The sequence below is a fragment of the Pelobates fuscus genome, chromosome 12 (genome assembly GCF_036172605.1).
Source record: "Pelobates fuscus isolate aPelFus1 chromosome 12, aPelFus1.pri, whole genome shotgun sequence".
Lineage (NCBI taxonomy): Eukaryota > Metazoa > Chordata > Amphibia > Anura > Pelobatidae > Pelobates > Pelobates fuscus.
In genome coordinates this window covers 37,038,904-37,058,883 of record NC_086328.1, presented here as the reverse complement: position 1 = coordinate 37,058,883, position 19,980 = coordinate 37,038,904, and the positions used below count along the sequence as shown (strand labels likewise).

Sequence of the window (19,980 nt, the reverse complement as noted above, 5' to 3'; positions counted from 1 at the left end):
TTACTGCAAAAAGCCCGAAGTGAATAATTAAACTCACCAGAACAAATACAATACACTGTAGTTGTTCTGGCAACTATAGTGTCCCTATTAGGACAGGCAGCACGGTGCTGTGTGTCAGAAATGTCAATTTCCTTGTAAACCCTGGCTTTATATCTATAGGTTAAAACAGTGAAGGAATTTAAGCATGCGTGGGATAGGCATAAGGCTATCCAGCTATAAGATAAGGCCAGGGACTAACGAAAGTATTTAGAAAATTAGGCAGACTATACGGACCGAATGATTCTTATATGCCGTTGCATTCTATGTTTCTGTATACATTTGTTTAAATTCCCTTGTGTAATTGGCCCACAGACAGCCACTGAGGCTATTGGGAGAGAGACAAAGATAATATTATACACTTATATTTGTTGGGGGGCATTATCTGCACCTGCTGTTCCACTCCCTATATTCCACTTCTAAGATGGCTACTTGTTTCTCATTCCTTTGGGCACTGTAACCCACCCCCTGGTGCTATCAGTCAATGATGGACCCTGAATAAGGAGGCCAATAGCATGGCTACACTCATAGGCTCTAATGCCAGAATAACAACTCAAACTAGAATAGCTACAATTTCTGGGGAAATTGTGTGAAGTGTTCTTGCTTCCACCAGTGGTCTACAACTGGAGTTGGCGGAGTAACTGGGTGGAGTGGCTTGAGTAACTGTTGTGTGGTTGGAGTAGCTGGAGTAACTGTGGAATGGTTGGACTGGGCAGAGTAACTTTATGGAGTGGGCAGAGTAACTGTGTGGAGTGTTTGGAGTGAGTAAAGATAGTAAACATTACACTAACCAATTGATTGATCAAATTTAAAAAGTGCACATGGCAAGCTTGATAGAGTGAGAAATGCATTTCAACTTTTATTTATTTATATAGCACATTTAATTGCAACGTTGTTGCCCAAAGTGCTTCACAGTTACATTAAAACATACATTTATGAAAACATTAGCAGGTGTACAAAAGGCCCTGTCTATGATATCACTTGCTGCTCCAGCCTGGCACAGGTCAGAGTATTTTGGCGGTTGCCTTCTCCAAACGGTCGTATTTTAAAAACTATAAATTCTACAGCGAAGGGCTTTATATTGTGAGAATCACAAAACCCTGACCTACATTTTGGTGCATAGTATGTCTCTCAAATATTAGAAATGAAGGCCCTTCAAATTTTAGGTGGCTAGAGTGGAGTTTCAATGAATGTCAATGGACGGCGTGAGTTGCAAACAAATGGTCATATTGTGAAAACTATCAGGACTATGGCTTAGCCGTGGACATTTTAGTGGCAGCAGGGATAGCTGAACGTTTTGATATAGGATGTGTGTAGGTGGGTTTGAAAATGAGGGAGTGGTGGCAGTTTAGAAATCATGTCCTGATTTTTCAGCTTTTGTCAGCTCCCAGTCTAGTTTTGAACATTTCACCATTCATTCCTATGGGGCCAATTCCGCCACAAAAACGACAATATTCCGTAAACCATTTGGCGAAACGTTCCACAAAGTAATAGTACACCAATCGTGAACAATCCGCACGTTTCGGTATATTACTCTCTATGTAGTGTAAAAACTGGGGGAGGAGTTAGGGTGGTAAATTTGGTTATAATAAGAATAATATATATGTGAGATAACATTAAGTGGTCTTGCTATGCAAGAACACTTAATAACACCCACAGGACTCCTACCTAGTCCGCTGACAATGATACAGGACTGAATGTGGTGTGTATAGTGGAAATGAATTAGAATGTGTGTAATGGATGTAATGGATGTAGTGTTTGTGTGTATTAGATACTGTTTGTGCAGTGAATGTGTGTGTTTGTGTAGCGGATGCAGTGTGCATAGTGAACACAGAGTGTGTTTGAGTAGTGGATGTAGTGTGTGTACAGTGATTTAGTGTGTGTTTGTGTAGTGTTTGTGTAGTGGATGTAGTGTTTGTGTGTGCTAGATGCAATGTGTTTAGTGGATGCAGTGTCTGTAGTGGATGTGGTGTGTGTATTAGACGCAGTGTCTCTGTATAGTGAATGCAAAGTGTTTGAATGTGCGGTGTATGTAGTGTGTGTACTGTGAATACAGGATGTTTGTGCAGTGGATGCTGTGTGTATAGTTAATGCAGAGTGTATGTTGGTGTAGTGAATGCAGAGTGTGTGTCAGTGTAGTTAATGCAGAGTGTGTGTTAGTGTAGTGAATGCAGAGTGTGTGTCAGTGTAGTGAATACATAGTATATGTCAGCGTAGTAAATGCATAGTGTGTGCATAGTGTAGTGAATGCAGAGAGTGTGAAACCACTTGAAATAAGATGTGAAACAGCTTACAAACTACATGTTTTTGTGTTTTAAATGAGCAACACATCTACAAGTGGTTGGTATCACTGCAAGCAGACATTAGTAATGGACAGCCATAAAAAAATTGCAACAAGTTTTTAAGCCAGTTATTAATTAGTAGCTGCTACTAACTACCTGCCTTTAATAGTGAAAGATTATAGTAGCTAAACTCAAGAGGCAGCAATTAATCAGAGCACCTGTCTTGCAAAGACTTTTCATTGAGCTGTTTTGGGAAGTCTATGATTGGACAGCCCAGAAAGTCTGGGCGCGGTTAGAAGGCCCAGACTTTCAGTGGACAGAGAACTGTAGGTTTTGCAAACTGTTTTTAGATATATCCCCAATGAAATAATGCATGATAAAATATATGCAGTTTTTAATTTGGGGTATATCTAACAGTGATTTTTAATGAATTTTGTATTCGGGCAGTGGGATGTCCTTTTAAGGTATCTGATGAGGTCACAGCATTGTGGTGATGTCATTGACAATTTAGGCTATATATATCTGCTGCCCAGGACCTACCTTAACAGTTATTACTGTATAACTATGGCAGAAAGATTTGCAAGCGAGAAGAATCAGATGTTTCCAGCTCTTTCGAGAGAAACAACACATTGCAAGGTGAATGGGGGTTATGTAATCACTAAATCCATGCACCCCCTGCCCATTTGACCTTCTAACCCAGTTCCTTTCCTTTTTATGCCCAAGATCCATATGGACCCCCCCATATAAGTATAATAATTTTGGTGACTAATTTGATGCCTCATCATCAGAAAAAATAAAATGGAATGTGAATAGTCATAGAAGGGATTACTTTACCTATATTTGCATGCATAAAATCGTTATAAAATGATTCTCTATTTTAGGCATCTAACATCAGAGCCAGGCCAACACAAAGAAATACGTCTTCGGGGATCAAACTCCCACCATGTCCTAATAATCGGATCCCAATGCTTACCACAAAACCCTCGGAAAAGGTATACACTCCAATTTAAATCCATAGTCCGATTCATATTAGGAAGGGAACATTTTACAGACACAGGCTGTGAACCTGAGATTTTTTTTACATCGTCATTTTCTTGATGCTTTTCTTTTTTTTTTTTTTAGTTTATTGTGAATGTCATTCTCCAACAAAGTATAAATTATAAATAAATAAAAAATCACATTAATATGTATATTACATATGTTCTGCAAATCTACATTAACTGAATTTCTATTTGTTTAGGTGGATTTCATTAGAGCACCCCCAGCAGAACAATTTGTGAACGTTCCTTCTGGAGTGAAATTCCCAGTGAGTCCTAAACAACCTGTCCAGTTCTGTACCACCAAGCTCTCGGAAAAGGTATTTAATACTAATCCAGACTAGTAAGCAGATATTTTCAAGACAATTGAAATAGGGCTACGGATTGATATGAAAGGTTGTATATTTAATGCCAAACCATGGAAATAATCAATTAAAGTAAGCATTAAAAGATTTTATAAATTACTATCTCACATCAATCATTAGTTCTATTGTAGATTATTAACTCTTCTACCATATAACAAAATAGCTGAAGTGGATAAGCATGAGTCTACTATGTTTAACCTACTATGTTTAACCTTTCAAACAATCCCCAATTATTTTATATATTGGTTGTTTTATGCTAATGATTGTTCTTCAGAATAGGTTTACAGAATGAGTGCACACATGTTTTATGTTATAATGTTTTTGCAGCTTTATAAGCCAAGTCCATCATTTGACCTTGAGGATCCATATTGTCGTTTGATGAGGACAACCTACAATAACCTGCATGACCCACACTTAAAAGAATATTACCAAAGTAAAATACCTCGACAACGGATACGTCAGCAGGGATTTATTACCAGCGATGATAAGGTAGGATAAAGAAAAAAAAACAAGCAACATGCCACTACCATTTAATTTTACACTAACATATATTGCATACATAAATTTAACTGAATGACATTGAATTAAAAGAAAATCTCTTGTTTAGGTTGTTTGCTCTTTAAAAGACTATAATGAGTACAGGGAGTACCTCACAAGCATACATAGAAAGAAAATGAAAAATGTAAGTTGGATTGAGATTTATAGCAAAAAACAGTCAACATAGTAGACAAAGTGTAATTTTCAGTGGGATGATATTTAGCTACTCAAATTAAAAACAATTTTAAAAAGATGAATAAATAATAATCTGTTTGTTTTTTAGAAGTTAGAGAAACAAGATAGAGAAAATTCGTCTTCGACCAATGATAATCCCAAGTTAGTTAGAAAACATACTTCTTAATAAAAGTTCATTATTACTTGACGATTTTGCCACATGTGATTTCCTGCAAAACAGTTCGAACATATGAAAAAATGTCATCATACGAACATGTGGGTTAAAATATGAAATTTTATTTAAAGAAACACTCTAGCACTATAACAATTTTGTCTAATTGAATTGGTTGTAGCGTCTGCAATCCACGGCACCTATTCCATGGTTAATGTTAAATCACGAATAGTTTAACACCTAATGAGGGGCCTACTGCACATCCCTTGCTTGGAGTAGTTAAACTCCACCTTAGCTATGTTATGGTACTTTTTAGCAGTAAACCAAAATGTTTAAATGTCTATCTGTTCCTGTCCAAATTAAAGAAAATTGAATTGCGTATATACGCTGAAGTAATTCAGTCTGACACACGGAGTTCAGGTTAAAATAACTTTGAGGAAATTTATTGGCAAGTGAAGCAAGAGCGGGCTCGCAGGCCCTTTTAAGAGGCATTTTGCGTCATCATTGATTATCAAGATATCAGTAAATACACATCTTTAATTGGATTAATTGTTAAGTGTCTGGATTAGTGTCCACCTATCAATATAATTAATTGGCTCAAAAACTAAGTGGTTAGCTACGTGTCCACCCACCGAGAGGTGGTATTGTTTTGGACACGGGTGGGGACAAGGGGCTCAAGCGCCATCTTCCCTAGCATGAGGTTTACTCGGTGGAAAGGGGGGCTTGAGCGTCATTTTACACAGTCAGTGATGTCAGGTCTTGTGGTCAGGTGCAAGGTCTCTTATGAATAGAACATTTTATTACTACAGTGTTCTCATGGCCTTCAAATTATACTATGTTGCGAGTTAGGGGAAATTCAGCAGTTTCTGAGTTAGTCATGTCTTTATAGAAAATACAGTCTTTGTCCATTGTGTTAGATGTGCTGGGAAATTCTGTCATGTAATGTAGTTTTAAAATGGAGAAGTCAGGTTATGAGGACAAAATGGAGGATTTGTCACAGTATGAGGTTAAAATGGAGTTAGTGCAATAATTCAATACAAGTTCAACAAAGATTTTTTAATAATTCTACATCAGCTATACCAGTGTATAGCAGCAATAGATGTCTGATACTCTGAGAGCCAGCAGGTGGCGTTCCTATCACTGCCAACTATTGCTGCTTGAACTAATTTTTAAGTATGAGCCTAAGCAGTACAGAAGGGCTGGACAGCAGGCGTCAGGGGACCTTCATTCAGTGTTTAACAAATTGAAAACGATTCAGCGCCCAGGTACTCCAAGCACTTTATCTATTGTAATGAGATTAAGCGGTTTTAGTGCCTTCCTCCAGTGTTACCTTAACAAACAATATAAAAAATCATACAGAGAATGCCATCAGCTTATGGGACCAAGTCGCACGGAAATTCAAACTCACGGACTGTCAGGGTACCTGTAGTCTCTACCCCTGAGACGGGTAGAGACGTAGACGTTTTTCCATCCAGACGGCATGATTCTCCCGTTCCTCGCGGTCCCCTCGCGCATGTAAACGCCGGCCGCGAGAGAACTATGCCTTTTTGTAACGTGACGCTCAATAGTCGACGTCATGACGCTATTCTAGCCCGACCTGTCAGTCAAATCCCGGACACGAATCAGGTCTCGGCGGAGGCGTGATTAGTCTCCAGAACCAGGGTATTTAAGGGAGCTCTCAGCATTTGCTCATTGCCCTGTCGTGGTTCTAGCCAGCCTAGTCACACAGTGCTCTTGTATTCTCTTGCCTTTTGGTTCTGACCCGGCTTTGTTATTACTTACCTGTCTTCTCTGTTATCCTTGACCCGGCTTGTCTCTCGCTTACCTGTCTTCTCGTTCCCTCGACCTCGGCTTGTCCCTGACCATTCTATACGTAGTTTTACGTTAAGTCCGGCCATTCTAAGGTCCGGTATACGTATATGCTACTCTTTGTACTCTGCGTGTTGGATCCCTGTCCCGATCCTGATATTACGACAGTGCCAATGGATCCTGCAGGTACAAACTGTCAGCTTGGTTCTCCTGACCCTAGGTTTGACGCCATGGATCATAGAATGGATCAGATGGCACTGGCACTACAGGCGTTACTATCACGTCCTAATAATCTACCTGAGGAGATGCGTAATACTTCTATTCCTCCTGTGAGTTCAGGGCTAGAGGTAGCCACTGTAGGTGCTTCTTCCCGAGTTACCCCACCTGTACGTTATGCTGGTTCTCCTGAAAGGTGTCGTGGCTTTTTGAACCAGATCAGTATCCATTTCGAGCTACAACCCCGTTCCTACCCTACTGATAGGGCAAAGGTGGGATTTATTATCACCTTACTCATTGAGAAGGCTCTGAGATGGGCTAATCCCTTGTGGGAGAATGATAATCCATTAGTCTATAACTATAATGCCTTTGTAGCTGCTTTTAGAAGAACTTTTGACCCCCCTGGCAGAAAGGTCAATGCAGCTAGATTACTGTTGCGCCTTAGACAAGAGAACCGAACACTTGTGGATTACGCACTAGGAGTATCCCAGGACTATGGGAACAGAAGGAGATGAAATGAGTAGTAGAGATATCTCCTCCTTGTGTAGAATACCAGTAGTTAAGTTAAGAGGTGTGGTCTCCCGGAAGCGGCAGAGGTTAAGTGGAATGAACAGGCTTATATAGACGTATTTTTAAACGGATTATCCGATGTAATACTTGACGAGGTAGCGACGAGAGAGCTTCCCGAGAATTTGGAGGACTTAATTTCCTTTATCTCTCGCATTGACGAACGTCTAAGAGAGAGGCAGAACACTCGAGATAGAACCGGTAGACCTTCCTTTAGACTAGCTCCTTCATTTCAAAGTCCTGAAACCAAAACTCCACAGTTTCCAGAACCTATGCAGATAGGCCTTACTCGCCTCTCAGAAGAGGAGAGACAGTACAGGAGAAGGGAGGGACTGTGTATGTATTGTGGAGTCAGAGGTCACTCACGTTTGAATTGTCCCAATCGCCCGGGAAACGCTCGCACCTAAGTTTCTCTAGAGGACAGGCCTTGGGTGTTTCTATTTTGTCCTCTACTCATAACTACAAAGAACACAGGCTTCTATTACCCGTCTCTTTAACTTGGGAGAAGGGAACTTTAGAGACTGTGGCATTGATAGACTCCGGAGCTGCTGAGAGCTTTATCGACCAAGTTTTTCTCACCAAACACGCTATCCCATCCCAGTTAAGGAAGACACCTTTGGCTGTTGAGGCCATAGATGGTAGACCTTTAGTTGAGCCTGTGATTTTCCGGGAGACCACACCTCTTAACTTAACTACTGGTATTCTACACACGGAGGAGATATCTCTACTACTCATTTCATCTCCTTCTGTTCCCATAGTCCTGGGATACTCCTGGCTGAAGAGACATAACCCCATTATAGATTGGAAATCAGGGGAAATAGTCTCGTGGGGTCAGGGTTGTCAAGAGAGATGTTTAAAGAGAGTGTCACCCCTTTGTATTGTTAACACACTTAATAACTCTACCGACTCTACTAAAGTACAGATACCGTCCTTGTATCTAGATTTAAAGGCGGTATTTGACAAAGGAAAGGCTGATACCTTACCACCACACAGGCCTTTTGATTGCAAAATTAATTTACTTCCTGGTACTATGCCTCCCAGGGGCCATGTATACCCTTTGTCTACGAATGAGAACTTAGTCTTAGAGGAGTATATTCGTGAGAACCTAGACAAAGGGTTCATTAGGAGATCCTCCTCCCCTGCTGGGGCTGGATTTTTTTTGTTAAAAAGAAGGATGGTTCTTTAAGACCTTGCATTGACTACCGAGGTTTGAACAAGATAACCATTAGAAATGCCTATCCGATCCCCTTGATCACCGAGCTTTTTGATCAATTAAAGGGTTCCAAGATTTTCACTAAGTTAGACCTCAGAGGTGCTTATAACTTGGTGAGAATTCAGCAGGGACACGAGTGGAAGACTGCGTTCAATACTCGTTATGGGCACTATGAGTATACTGTAATGCCTTTTGGTCTCTGTAATGCCCCGGCGGTATTTCAGGATCTTATTAATGAAGTTCTTAGGGAGTTTCAGCATGACTGTGTTATTGTATACCTCGATGATATACTTATACATTCCAGGGATATTGAGACTCACCACGGACAGGTCAGAAGGGTTTTGCACAAACTTCTTCAACATGGCTTGTACTGCAAATTAGAGAAATGTAGCTTTGACCAATCCCAGACTACCTTTCTTGGTTACGTGATTTCTGGAGAGGGGTTTGAAATGGATCCGGAGAAACTCCAATCCATTTTAGATTGGCCTTTACCTAAGGGTCTCAAGGCCATTCAGAGATTTATTGGTTTCTCTAATTATTACAGACGTTTCATTAAGGGTTACTCCTCTATTATTGCTCCTATCACCAATATGACCAGACAAGGGGCAGACACTAAGAATTGGTCTACTGAAGCACTTCTGGCTTTTAAGACTCTCAAGGAGCTGTTTGCTTCCGCACCAATTTTAGTTCACCCTGATACTACTCTACCTTTCCTACTCGAGGTTGACGCTTCTGAGACGGGTATAGGTGCCATCCTGTCCCAAAGGTTGGGTGTGGATAAACCATTACATCCATGTGGGTATTTTTCCAAAAAATTATCGGGTACTGAGAGCAGATATGACATTGGTGACAGGGAACTCCTAGCGGTTATCATGGCTTTAAAGGAGTGGAGACATCTATTGGAGGGGACTTTGCATCCTGTTACCATTTTGACGGATCATAAAAACTTATCCTATATTGGGGAGGTTAAACGATTATCATCTAGACAGGCCCGTTGGTCTATATTCCTCACTCACTTCAATTACATACTCACATATAGGCCTGGTTCTAAGAATTCTAAAGCTGATGCCTTGTCTCGCCAACATGAACCTTCTGCCATATCTGAGCCGGTTTTATCCTCTATAGTACCTAAGTGTAATATCATCGCTAACACAACTCTCAAAATCCATTCTCCGCTTCTGGATCAGATCAGGAGCTTGCAGCATCTGGCACCTAGACTGACTCCTGCATCTAGACACTTTGTTCCTCCTGAACTCCAACTGGAGCTCTTACAGTGTCTTCACGAGAGTAAGGTGGCTGGTCATCCGGGCGTTCGCAAAACATATTCCTTGATCTCTAAGGATTTCTGGTGGCCTTCTTTACGGAGGGATATTAAGGATTTTATCGGAGCCTGTGAGGTCTGTACTAAGACTAAACTACCTCATTCGCTTCCTTGTGGTCTCTTACATCCCCTGGAAGTTCCAGAAAAACCTTGGTCCTGTTTGGCGATGGATTTTATTGTGGATTTGCCTGTTTCGAAAAAGCACACTGTTATTCTCACAGTGGTGGATAGGTTTACCAAGATGGCTCATTTCGTGCCTTTACCTAAACTTCCGACTTCACCTGAATTAGCGGAGATTTTTGCTAAAGAGATCTTTCGCTTACATGGGATACCTTCCGAGATTACTTCTGATAGAGGTTCCCAGTTTGTTTCACGTTTCTGGAGATCATTCTGTTCTCAACTAGGCATTAAATTGAATTTTTCTTCTGCTTATCACCCTCAGTCTAATGGAGCCGCTGAACGTACCAATCAAAAGATTGAACAATATCTGCGTTGTTTTGTTTCTGAACACCAGGACGATTGGGTCGGTCTGATTCCTTGGGCAGAGTTCGCACACAATAATCTTGTTTGCGATTCAACTCGCTCTAGCCCCTTTTTCATGAATTATGGTTTTCATCCTTCCATTCTTCCGTCGGTTCCTTCTTCCCAGGGGGTACCGTCGGTTGATACTCATGTTGCCAATCTGAAGAAGTTGTGGGATCAGACTCGACAAATTCTCCTACATAATTCTATACTGTATAAAAAACACGCTGACAAACGCAGAAGGCCGGCTCCTAGTTTTGTCCCTGGTGATAGGGTATGGTTGAGTACTAGAAACATTTGTTTGAAAGTACCGTCTATGAAATTCGCTCCTCGCTACATTGGACCCTATAGGGTCCTGAATCGAATTAATCCTGTTGCGTATCGCCTAGCGCTCCCCTCTGCCTTACGTATTCCTAATTCCTTTCATGTTTCCTTGCTAAAACCCCTGGACAGCCTAGTCACACAGTGCTCTTGTATTCTCTTGCCTTTTGGTTCTGACCCGGCTTTGTTATTACTTACCTGTCTTCTCTGTTATCCTTGACCCGGCTTGTCTCTCGCTTACCTGTCTTCTCGTTCCCTCGACCTCGGCTTGTCCCTGACCATTCTATACGTAGTTTTACGTTAAGTCCGGCCATTCTAAGGTCCGGTATACGTATCTGCTACTCTTTGTACTCTGCGTGTTGGATCCCTGTCCCGATCCTGACACGGACCTATTGTCCTCAATGACACCTGTCCTACGCAACAGAGCATTCCCACCGGGACTTAGGGCAAGAGACTTTAAAGGCATAGAAGCCACAGGCCTACAGCACTACACTCACTTATATATAGACAACCAACTAGTATCCTACCAACACCTACAAACCCTTTCCCCCACTAAAAACACTCGACTTCTTCCGATACGTTCAAATGAGAGATTTCGCAGAAACCAAAGAGGTTAAAACCGCAAATGCCAAACCCACTACGTTCTTTAAACGAATCTGCTTAAAAGAAAAAATGCCAGCGAAATTAATTTCAGTACTATACAACCACATATGCTTAGAATCAGGAACATGGGGCACACAGACATACCCAGACAAATGGGAAGCAGATCTAGGCGAAACACTAGAGGGGACAGACTGGCAGGACATTTGGGAGGCAAACGCAAAAGTGTCCATATGCACGGCCCTACAGGAACAAGCATACAAAATAATGCTACGGTGGTACACAACCCCAGTCAAACAATGCCACATGCAACTGAGCCCCACAGACACCTGCTGGAGGCTATGCAGAGAAAAGGGTACATATATCCATATGTGGTGGCAGTGCACCAGAGTTAAAGAGTATTGGGGAAAAATAGCAGATCTGACCACCAGAATCCTACAACGACGAATAACACCAGACCCTTGGGCGTGCCTACTGTCACGACCAACAGAGGGACTAGACAAACATGACCAAAGACTACTGAATATGCTTAACTTAGCAGCTCGAAGAGCATTGGCACAATACTGGATTAAGCCCGAAGTACCCCCAATCTTTCTAGTAATCTCCAAAATCAGGGACAATTATTTAATGGACAAGATGACAGCACAGGTCCGCAACACCAACAACACATTCCAAAAGGTATGGGCCCTCTGGGAACAATACGATATATAGAAACAAGACGTTTTAGCGCTCAATTACAGACAGATATTCACTCGTGCAATACAGGGTAATACATCTAGCTTTACCCACAGTTCTCTTTTATTTTGTTCTTTTATTGTATATATCTTCCTGTTTACTTAAAGTACAAGAAAAACCACGACCGGCAAAGCAAAACAACCCACAACAATGGCTTCTGCGTAAGCCTCTTGAATGGTATCACCAATATATGTTATGCACGCTACTAACCTAACCTTCCTTTCTGTAACACCATTTGAGCAATAGCGGATGACTAGGCTTCTGCGTAAGCCAACAATAATGTCGTACTGAATGCCTGTCGATACATAAATAAAAAATTGAAAAAAAAAAATTCATACAGATTGGCCTTTAATCAGATACAATTCGAGGTGTTTGCTGGTACCATTATACACAAGGCAAATAAGCACAAACTTCATATTTTAACTCATAAAATCGGGCATTCATGTCATCAGGGATTCTTCAATTGTGGATTAATAAAAATTATTTGAAAATGATATTTGCTTTGTTTCTTGGTATTTGAGTGTTGTATCATGTGTATTCCTGCAAAGCAATTCAAAGAAAAATACTGATGTTAATCTTGATTGCGCTAAATGATTGGGAGTAATGTCTAAACACCATACTATGAACTCTATCAATCACTAAACAGTAAAGACAAAAAGGAAATTGCGTGCACACCCAGAACATGCATGTCACAGAAATGGTGCTTCCATAGAGGGCAAAATATATACATCATACAGAAGGAACAGGGCACACATACAAATCTATTTTTTATTTTATAAGGCTACTTAAAATCACGTATCTCAGCAAACAAATATGGGGATTCATGCCCACCATATGGCCATATCATATTGTGTTAAGCCCACCACTACTTCACAGTATCCCAATATCAGTGGGTCCTTCACTAATTCCAGTGCAGGAGACAAATCAAAGGTGCTAGTGCTAAGTACGTTGCAGTGTATTTTAATAATCTGTTGTAAAAGTTCTTACAATAAAAATGAAGAACAGAAATTGGTAACTGTAAAACTCTTGAGTGGGGGTGTTATGGTACTTTTTCAGTAAACCAAAAATGTTTAAATGTCTATCTGTTCCTGTCCAAATTAAAGAGAATTGAATTGCGTATATACGCTGAAGTAATTCAGTCTGACACACGGAGTTCAGGTTAAAATAACTTCGAGGAAATTTATTGGCAAGTGAAGCAAGAGTGGGCTCGCAGGCCCTTTTAAGAGGCATTTTGCGTCATCATTGATTATCAAGATATCAGTAAATAAACATCATTAATTGGATTAATTGTTAAGTGTCTGGATTAGTGTCCACCTATCAATATAATTAATTGGCTCAAAAACTAAGTGGTTAGCTTCGTGTCCACCCACCGAGAGGTGGTATTGTTTTGGACACGGGTGGGGACAAGGGGCTCAAGCGCCATTTCCCTTAGCATGAGGTTTACTCGGTGGAAAGGGGGGCTTGAGCGTCATTTTACACAGTCAGTGATGTCAGGTCTTGTGGTCAGGTGCAAGGTCTCTTATGAATAGAACATTTCATTACTACAGTGTTCTCATGGCCTTCAAATTATACTATGTTGCGAGTTAGGGGAAATTCAGCAGTTCCTGGGTAGTCATGTCTTTATGGAAAATACAGTCTTTGTCTATTGTGTTAGACAGGGCCGGACTGGGAAGAAAATTCGGCCCGGGCATTTTTTAATCACAGCGGCCCACTAAGAAGGGGGCGGGGCAGAGAGGGTGTGTGTTTTTGTCATCACCAATGACAAACACGCCCCCACTCAAAGTGAGCATGTTGGTTCAATGCTCTTCCAGGGCAGACCATGCGCAGAGCTCTGCTAAAGAGCTCTAGCATGAGAAAAAAAGCCCTGTATTTGTTCTGCACAGTGCAAGAAAATTAAATAACATGCTTGCACGGTGTTTCCTTGCAACTTGTCTCTGGTGTCTCTATAAATGGATACCAGGAGACAAAAATGCCAGGAAAGAGTATTGTGCATGTGTTTGGAGCCTGCTTGTGGTATTACGTGTGTGTAGAGTGAGCTGATTGTGGTGTGGTATTGTGTAATAGGGTCGGTTTTAGTCGTGTTGTGTTTGTGGTGTAATGTAATGCATATGTGGCTAGGGACTGTAGAGAATGTGTGTATAGGGGAATGTAGCAAGTGTGTGCATACAGACTATAGTGTGTGTGTGTATAGGTGATGTAGTGTTTGTAGAGAGTGTGTGTTTAGGGGTGTAATATGTGTTTGCTTACAAGGAATCTGGTGTGTGTGTGTGTGTGTGTGTGTGTGTGTGTATATATATATATATATATATATATTTATTTATTTATTTATATATATGTATAGGAGTCTAGTGTGTGTTTGAAGGACCCAGAATGTGTATAGGAGATCTAGTGGGTGTGCGTATATAACGGATTCAGAGTGTATATAGGGATCTAGTGTGTGTATGTGTGTAGATGATCCAGAGCTGGGTAAAGGATGTAGTGTGTGTCTGGAATGTAATGTGTTTAGGGGTGCAGTATGTGTGTGAGGGGTGCTGTGTGTGAGGGGTGCTATATTATATAAATATGTTTGGAAGTATTGTGTATGTGTGTGATGCAGTGTATTGGGGGGGGGTTGTGTGTGTATGTGAGGGGTGCAGTATGTGTGTGTGATAGATGCTGTGTGTGAGGTGTGATGTGTGTGAGGTGTGGTGTGTGTGATGGTGGTGTGTGTGATTGATTTGTGTGAGGGTGCTGTGTGTGAGAGTGCTGTGTGTGAGAGTGCTGTGTGTGAGAGTGCTGTGTGTGAGAGTACTGTGTGTGAGAGTGCTGTGTGTGAGAGTGCTGTGTGTGGGTGCAGTGTATGATGTGTGTGTGGGTGCTGTGTGTGTTGTGTGTGATGTGTGTGAGTGCTGAGTGTGAGAGTGTTGTGTGTGATGTGTGTGAGTGCTGAGTGTGATAGTGCTGTGTATGATGTGTGAGAGTGCTGAGTGTGATGTGTGTGAGAGTGCTGAGTGTGATGTGTGTGAGAGTGCTGAGTGTGATGTGTGTGAAAGTGCTGAGTGTGATGTGTGTGAGAGTGCTGAGTGTGATAGTGTTGTGAGTGCTGAGTGTGAGTGCTGAGTGTGAGAGTGCTGTGTATGATGTGTGCTGTGTGTGAGTGATGTGTGTGAGTGTGCTGAGTGTGATAGTGCTGTGTATGATGTGTGTGAGTGCTGAGTGTGATGTGTGAGAGTGCTGAGTGTGATGTGTGTGAGAGTGCTGAGTGTTATGTGTGTGAGAGTGCTGAGTGTGATGTGTGAGAGTGCTGAGTGTGATAGTGTTGTGAGTGCTGAGTGTGAGAGTGCTGTGTATGATGTGTGCTGTGAGTGTGCTGTGTGTGAGTGATGTGTGTGAGAGTGCTGAGTGTGATGTGTGTGAGAGTACTGTGTATGATGTGTGTGAGAGTGCTGAGTGTGATGTGTGTGAGAGTGCTGAGTGTGATGTGTGTGAGAGTGCTGTGTGTAAATGTTGTGTGTGTAAATAAACAAATAAAAAAACTAAGGGGGTAACTAAACAAATAAAACTAAGGGGGGGTAAATAAACAAATAATAAAACTAAGGGGGGGTAAATAAACAAATAAGAAACTAAGGGGGGTAAATAACCAAATAAAAAAAACAGGGGGGGTAAATAAACAAATAAAAAAACTAGGGGGGTAAATAAAGAAATAAAAAAACTTAGGGGGGGGGGTAAAAAACAAATTATAAAACTAAGAAGGCATTAAATCCCCCCTCCCTTCTTACCTTTAGCCGGGGAGGGGGGGACAGGCATGGTGGTACCTGGGAGGGGGGGGACCGGCAGTCGCACACGATCTCTGGTGGTCCAGTGGTGAGTGAACTCTAGCCTAAGGGCTAGAGTTCACTCTCGCGAGATCCGGTCGTTGCCATAGCAACGCTCCCGATCTCGCGAGAGGAACCCGGCGGAGCTGCAAGATAGAGCTCCGCCGGGTCCTCTCCCTCCCTCCCCAGCCGCAGGTCTATTCAAGTGGGCCGGTGAGGGAGATCTCTGATCTCCTCACCGGCCCGCCATGGCACACAGCGGGGCCGGCGCTCGGATAGTGCCGGCCCTGCATAGACCGGCAGGGGAGATCATGGGACCTTCCCCTGCCGGCCTCGGCCCCTGGTCACCGCGGCCCACCGGGCATTTGCCCGGTGTGCCCGATGGCCAGTCCGGGCCTGGTGTTAGATGTGCTGGGAAATTCTGTCATGTAATGTAGTTTTGAAATGGAGAAGTCAGGTTATGAGGACAAAATTGAGGATTTGTCACAGTATCAGGTTAAAACGGAGTTAGTGCAATAATTCAATACAAGTTCAATAAAGATTTTTAATAATTCTACATCAGTCCCCCCTATGAAATGTTAGATTCTAAGAGATAAAACTTTATTTGTTAATACCAGAAGACGTGTTAGCCCAAAGGCACAGAAACCCCATGGCCGCTAGCTAGGAGTTAATGCAAAGTGCAAGTCTGTCCCTGTCAGGGTACCTGTGGTCTCTACCTCCAAAAGAGGTAGAGACTTAGCTGTTCCACCATCCAGACGGTCTGATGACTCCCTTCCCCGCAGTCTATCCGGTCATGCAAGGCCGGCCGCGAGGGAGTGACTGCCTTTTACACCATCTAGGCAGGAAGTCATCATCAGGACACTCCCCCGGATCGACCTGTCAGTCAATTGCTGCAGGACCAATCAGGACGTCTCGGAGGTGTGGTTACTGCTCTGAACAGGGTATTTAACAGAGCTTCCTTCATTAGCTCATTGCCCTGTCGTGGTTCTAGCTTGTTCTAGTCACTCAGTGCTTGTGTATTCTATTTTCCCTTTTGGTTTTGACCCGGCTTGTTTACCTTATTCTGCTTATCTCTGTTACCCTTGATTCGGCTTGTCTCTCGCTTACCTGTCTTCTGTTACCCTCGACCTCGGCTTGTCTTTGACCATTCTATACGGTACTACTTACGTTAGTCCGGCCATTCTAAGGTCCGGTATACGTATCTGGCTACTGTTTGTACTCTGCGTGTTGGATCCCTGTCCCAATCCTGACATTACGACAGGGCCAATGGATCCTGCAAGTACAAACAGTCAGCTGGCTTCTCCTGATCCTAGGTTTGAAGCCATGGATCACAGAATGGATCAGATGGCGCTTGCGCTACAGGCTCTATTATCTCGTGCCAATAACCCACCAGAGGAGATACGTAACACCCCTGTTTCTCCTGTCAGTTTAGGTCTAGAGGTAGCCACAGTGGGTGCTTCTTCTCGCATTACCCCCCCAGTACGCTATGGTGGGACTCCTGAGAAGTGTCGTGGTTTTTTAAACCAAATTAGTATCCACTTTGAATTGCAACCCCGCTCTTATCCTACAGATAGGGCAAAGGTAGGATTTATTATCACCCTACTTATTGAGAAAGCTCTGAGATGGGCCAACCCACTATGGGAGAACGATAACCCATTAGTGTATAACTATAACGCATTTGTAGCTGCTTTTAGAAGAACATTTGATCCTCCAGGTAGAAAGGTTAATGCAGCCAGATTACTGTTGCGCCTGAGACAGGAGAACCGAACACTGGTGGATTATGCACTAGAGTTCAGGTCTCTGGCGTCAGAAGTCAAGTGGAATGAGCAGGCGTATATGGATGTATTTTTGAATGGCCTATCTGAAGTAATCCTTGATGAGGTTGCTACCAGAGAACTCCCTGAGAATTTAGAAGATTTAATTTCGTTCATCTCTCGTATAGATGAACGTTTAAGAGAGAGACAGAACACTCGAGAGAGGAACCGGAGACCTTCTTTTAGGTTAGCCCCCGCTTTTCCAAGTCCTGACTCCACGGTATCTTTGCTTCCTGAACCTATGCAGATAGGTTATACCCGCCTCTCTGAGGAGGAAAGACAGTACAGGAGAAGAGAGGGTTTGTGTATGTATTGTGGAGCCAAGGGTCATTTACTCTCGAACTGTCCTAACCGTCCGGGAAACGCTCGCACCTAAGTCTCTCTAGAGGACAAGCCTTGGGTGTTTCTATTTTGTCCTCTACTCCTAATTATAAAGATCACAGGCTTCTGCTACCAGTTTCCTTAACTTGGGAGAAGGAAGTAGTAAGGGCAGGGGCGGGCTGGGCCGGGGGGCAGGGAGGCAATTGCCCCCCAGGCCGCCCCAAAGCATGTTAAAAACGGCCGCTGGCCGTCTTTAACGCAGGGCTAAAGGTAGCTGCCTCTTCAGCCCCGCCGGCCGAGTTCTTTCTGGGGGCCACCAAGGCAGCTGCCTCTTCAGCCCCGCCGGCCGTGCGTTCCAAATTCCGATCCTTCACTATGCGGTCGGCATTACCGCATAGTGAAGGACGAACTGGCTCCTCCTTCTGACCTCCCCTGCGACTGAGCGAGCATACGCAAGCGCGTACCGTGACGTCATGGCCGGTAACAGCGCATGCGCATAGCCTCCACCTCAAGGCCGGCGGAACGGAGCACCCTCACACCCTTTCCTTATCGAGCATCCGAGCCCTGAGAGAGCAGCTGCCAGTATCTTCAGAAGTGTAAGTGTTTTTTTTCGTTTTGTTTTTTTTATATATTGTTTTTTTATATATTGACTGTATGAGGGGACTTCTTTTTTTTAGGGGGAGGGGGTGGGGGCAGAAATTTACTGTAAATCAATATGTTCCTGTATAAAAGAAAATTAAAGTATGCAAAGTAAAAAGTTGTAATGATAGAAATATTTTTTTAGGGGGTGGGGAGGGGTTGGGGGGCAGTAAATGCAATGTGTTTATATAAAAAAAAAAAAGTTGCAAAATAATAAAACAAGATTTATGTAATGAAGGAGATATTTTTTAGGGGGAAGGGGTAGTAAATCAATATGTTCATATATTAAAAGAGAATTAAAAGTCTCCAAAATGAAATATAAAAGTTGTAATGAAGGGGGGCAGTAAATGCAATGTGTTTATATAAAAAAAAAAGGTTGCAAAATAATAAAAAAATATTGTAATGAGGGCGATATTATTATTTAGGGGGAGGGGGTGGGGGCAGTACCATAAAATAAATGCAATGTGTACATATATAAAATAAAAATCTGCAAAATAATGAAAAAATATTGTAATGAGGGAGATATTTTTTTTAAGGGGTGGGAAGTACAATAAATGCGAGAATGTGCACATTTATATAAAAATAAAATAATCTGCAAAATAAAAAAAGATTGTATTGAAGGAGATAATACTTTTTTAGGGGGAGGGGGTGAGGGCAGTACCATAAATGCAATGTGTACATTTATCAAATAAAAAAATAAAAATCTGCAAAATAATAAATAAAAAAAGATTGTAATGAGGGAGATATTTTTTTTAGGGGTAGGGGGTGGGTGAGAAGTACAATAAATGCATGATGTTCACATTTATATATTTAAAAAAAGAAAAATCTGCAAAATAGAAAAAGATTGTAATGAGGGAGATCTTTTTTGGGGGGAGGGGAGCAGTACAATAAATGCAATGTGTACCTATATAAAAAAAATAATCTGCAAAATAGAAAAATCTTGTAATGAGGGAGATCTTTTTTGGGGGGTGGGGGACAGTACAATATTTGTAATGTGCACATTTATAAAAACAAATAATCTGCAAATTAAAGTGTTCTAAAAATCTAGAAATTTGCTCAGTTTTTTTTTTCTATATCATTAAGGATTCTCTCTCACTAAAGTGACATTTGATTAGCAGATTAAATCTTAAAGGACCACTCTAGGCACCCAGACCACTTTAGCTTAATGAAGTGGTCTGGGTGCCAGGTCCAGCTAGGGTTAACCCATTTCTTTATAAACATAGCAGTTTCAGAGAAACTGCTATGTTTATAAATGGGTTAAGCCTTCCCCCAAAGCCTCTAGTGGCTGTCTCACTGACAGCCGCTAGAGGCGTTTGCGTGATTCTCACTGTGAAAATCACAGTGAGAGCACGCAAGCGTCCATGCACGCAAGCGCGCATTCAGCCGACAGGGCGGAACGGAGGAGGATAGGAGGCAGAGAGTTTTACCCCTTTTCCCCTTTCCAGAGCCGGGCGGGAGGGGGACCCTGAAGGTGGGGGTACCCTCAGGGCACTATAGTGCCAGGA

The 19,980-nt window shown here is 42.2% G+C and overlaps 1 protein-coding gene across 1 annotated transcript in view; it reads left to right on the top strand.

The window, feature by feature from the left end:
- The first annotated feature begins 2,882 nt into the window (after positions 1–2,882).
- LOC134578471 (uncharacterized) overlaps positions 2,883–19,980 on the top strand; it is a 51,609-nt gene continuing 34,511 nt past the window's right edge. Inside the window, exons 1-4 of the mRNA XM_063437470.1 lie at positions 2,883–2,954; positions 3,200–3,310; positions 3,559–3,675; positions 4,048–4,209. Coding sequence (XP_063293540.1) covers positions 2,883–2,954; positions 3,200–3,310; positions 3,559–3,675; positions 4,048–4,209 — 462 coding nt within the window. The remainder of the gene's footprint in view (positions 2,955–3,199; positions 3,311–3,558; positions 3,676–4,047; positions 4,210–19,980) is intronic.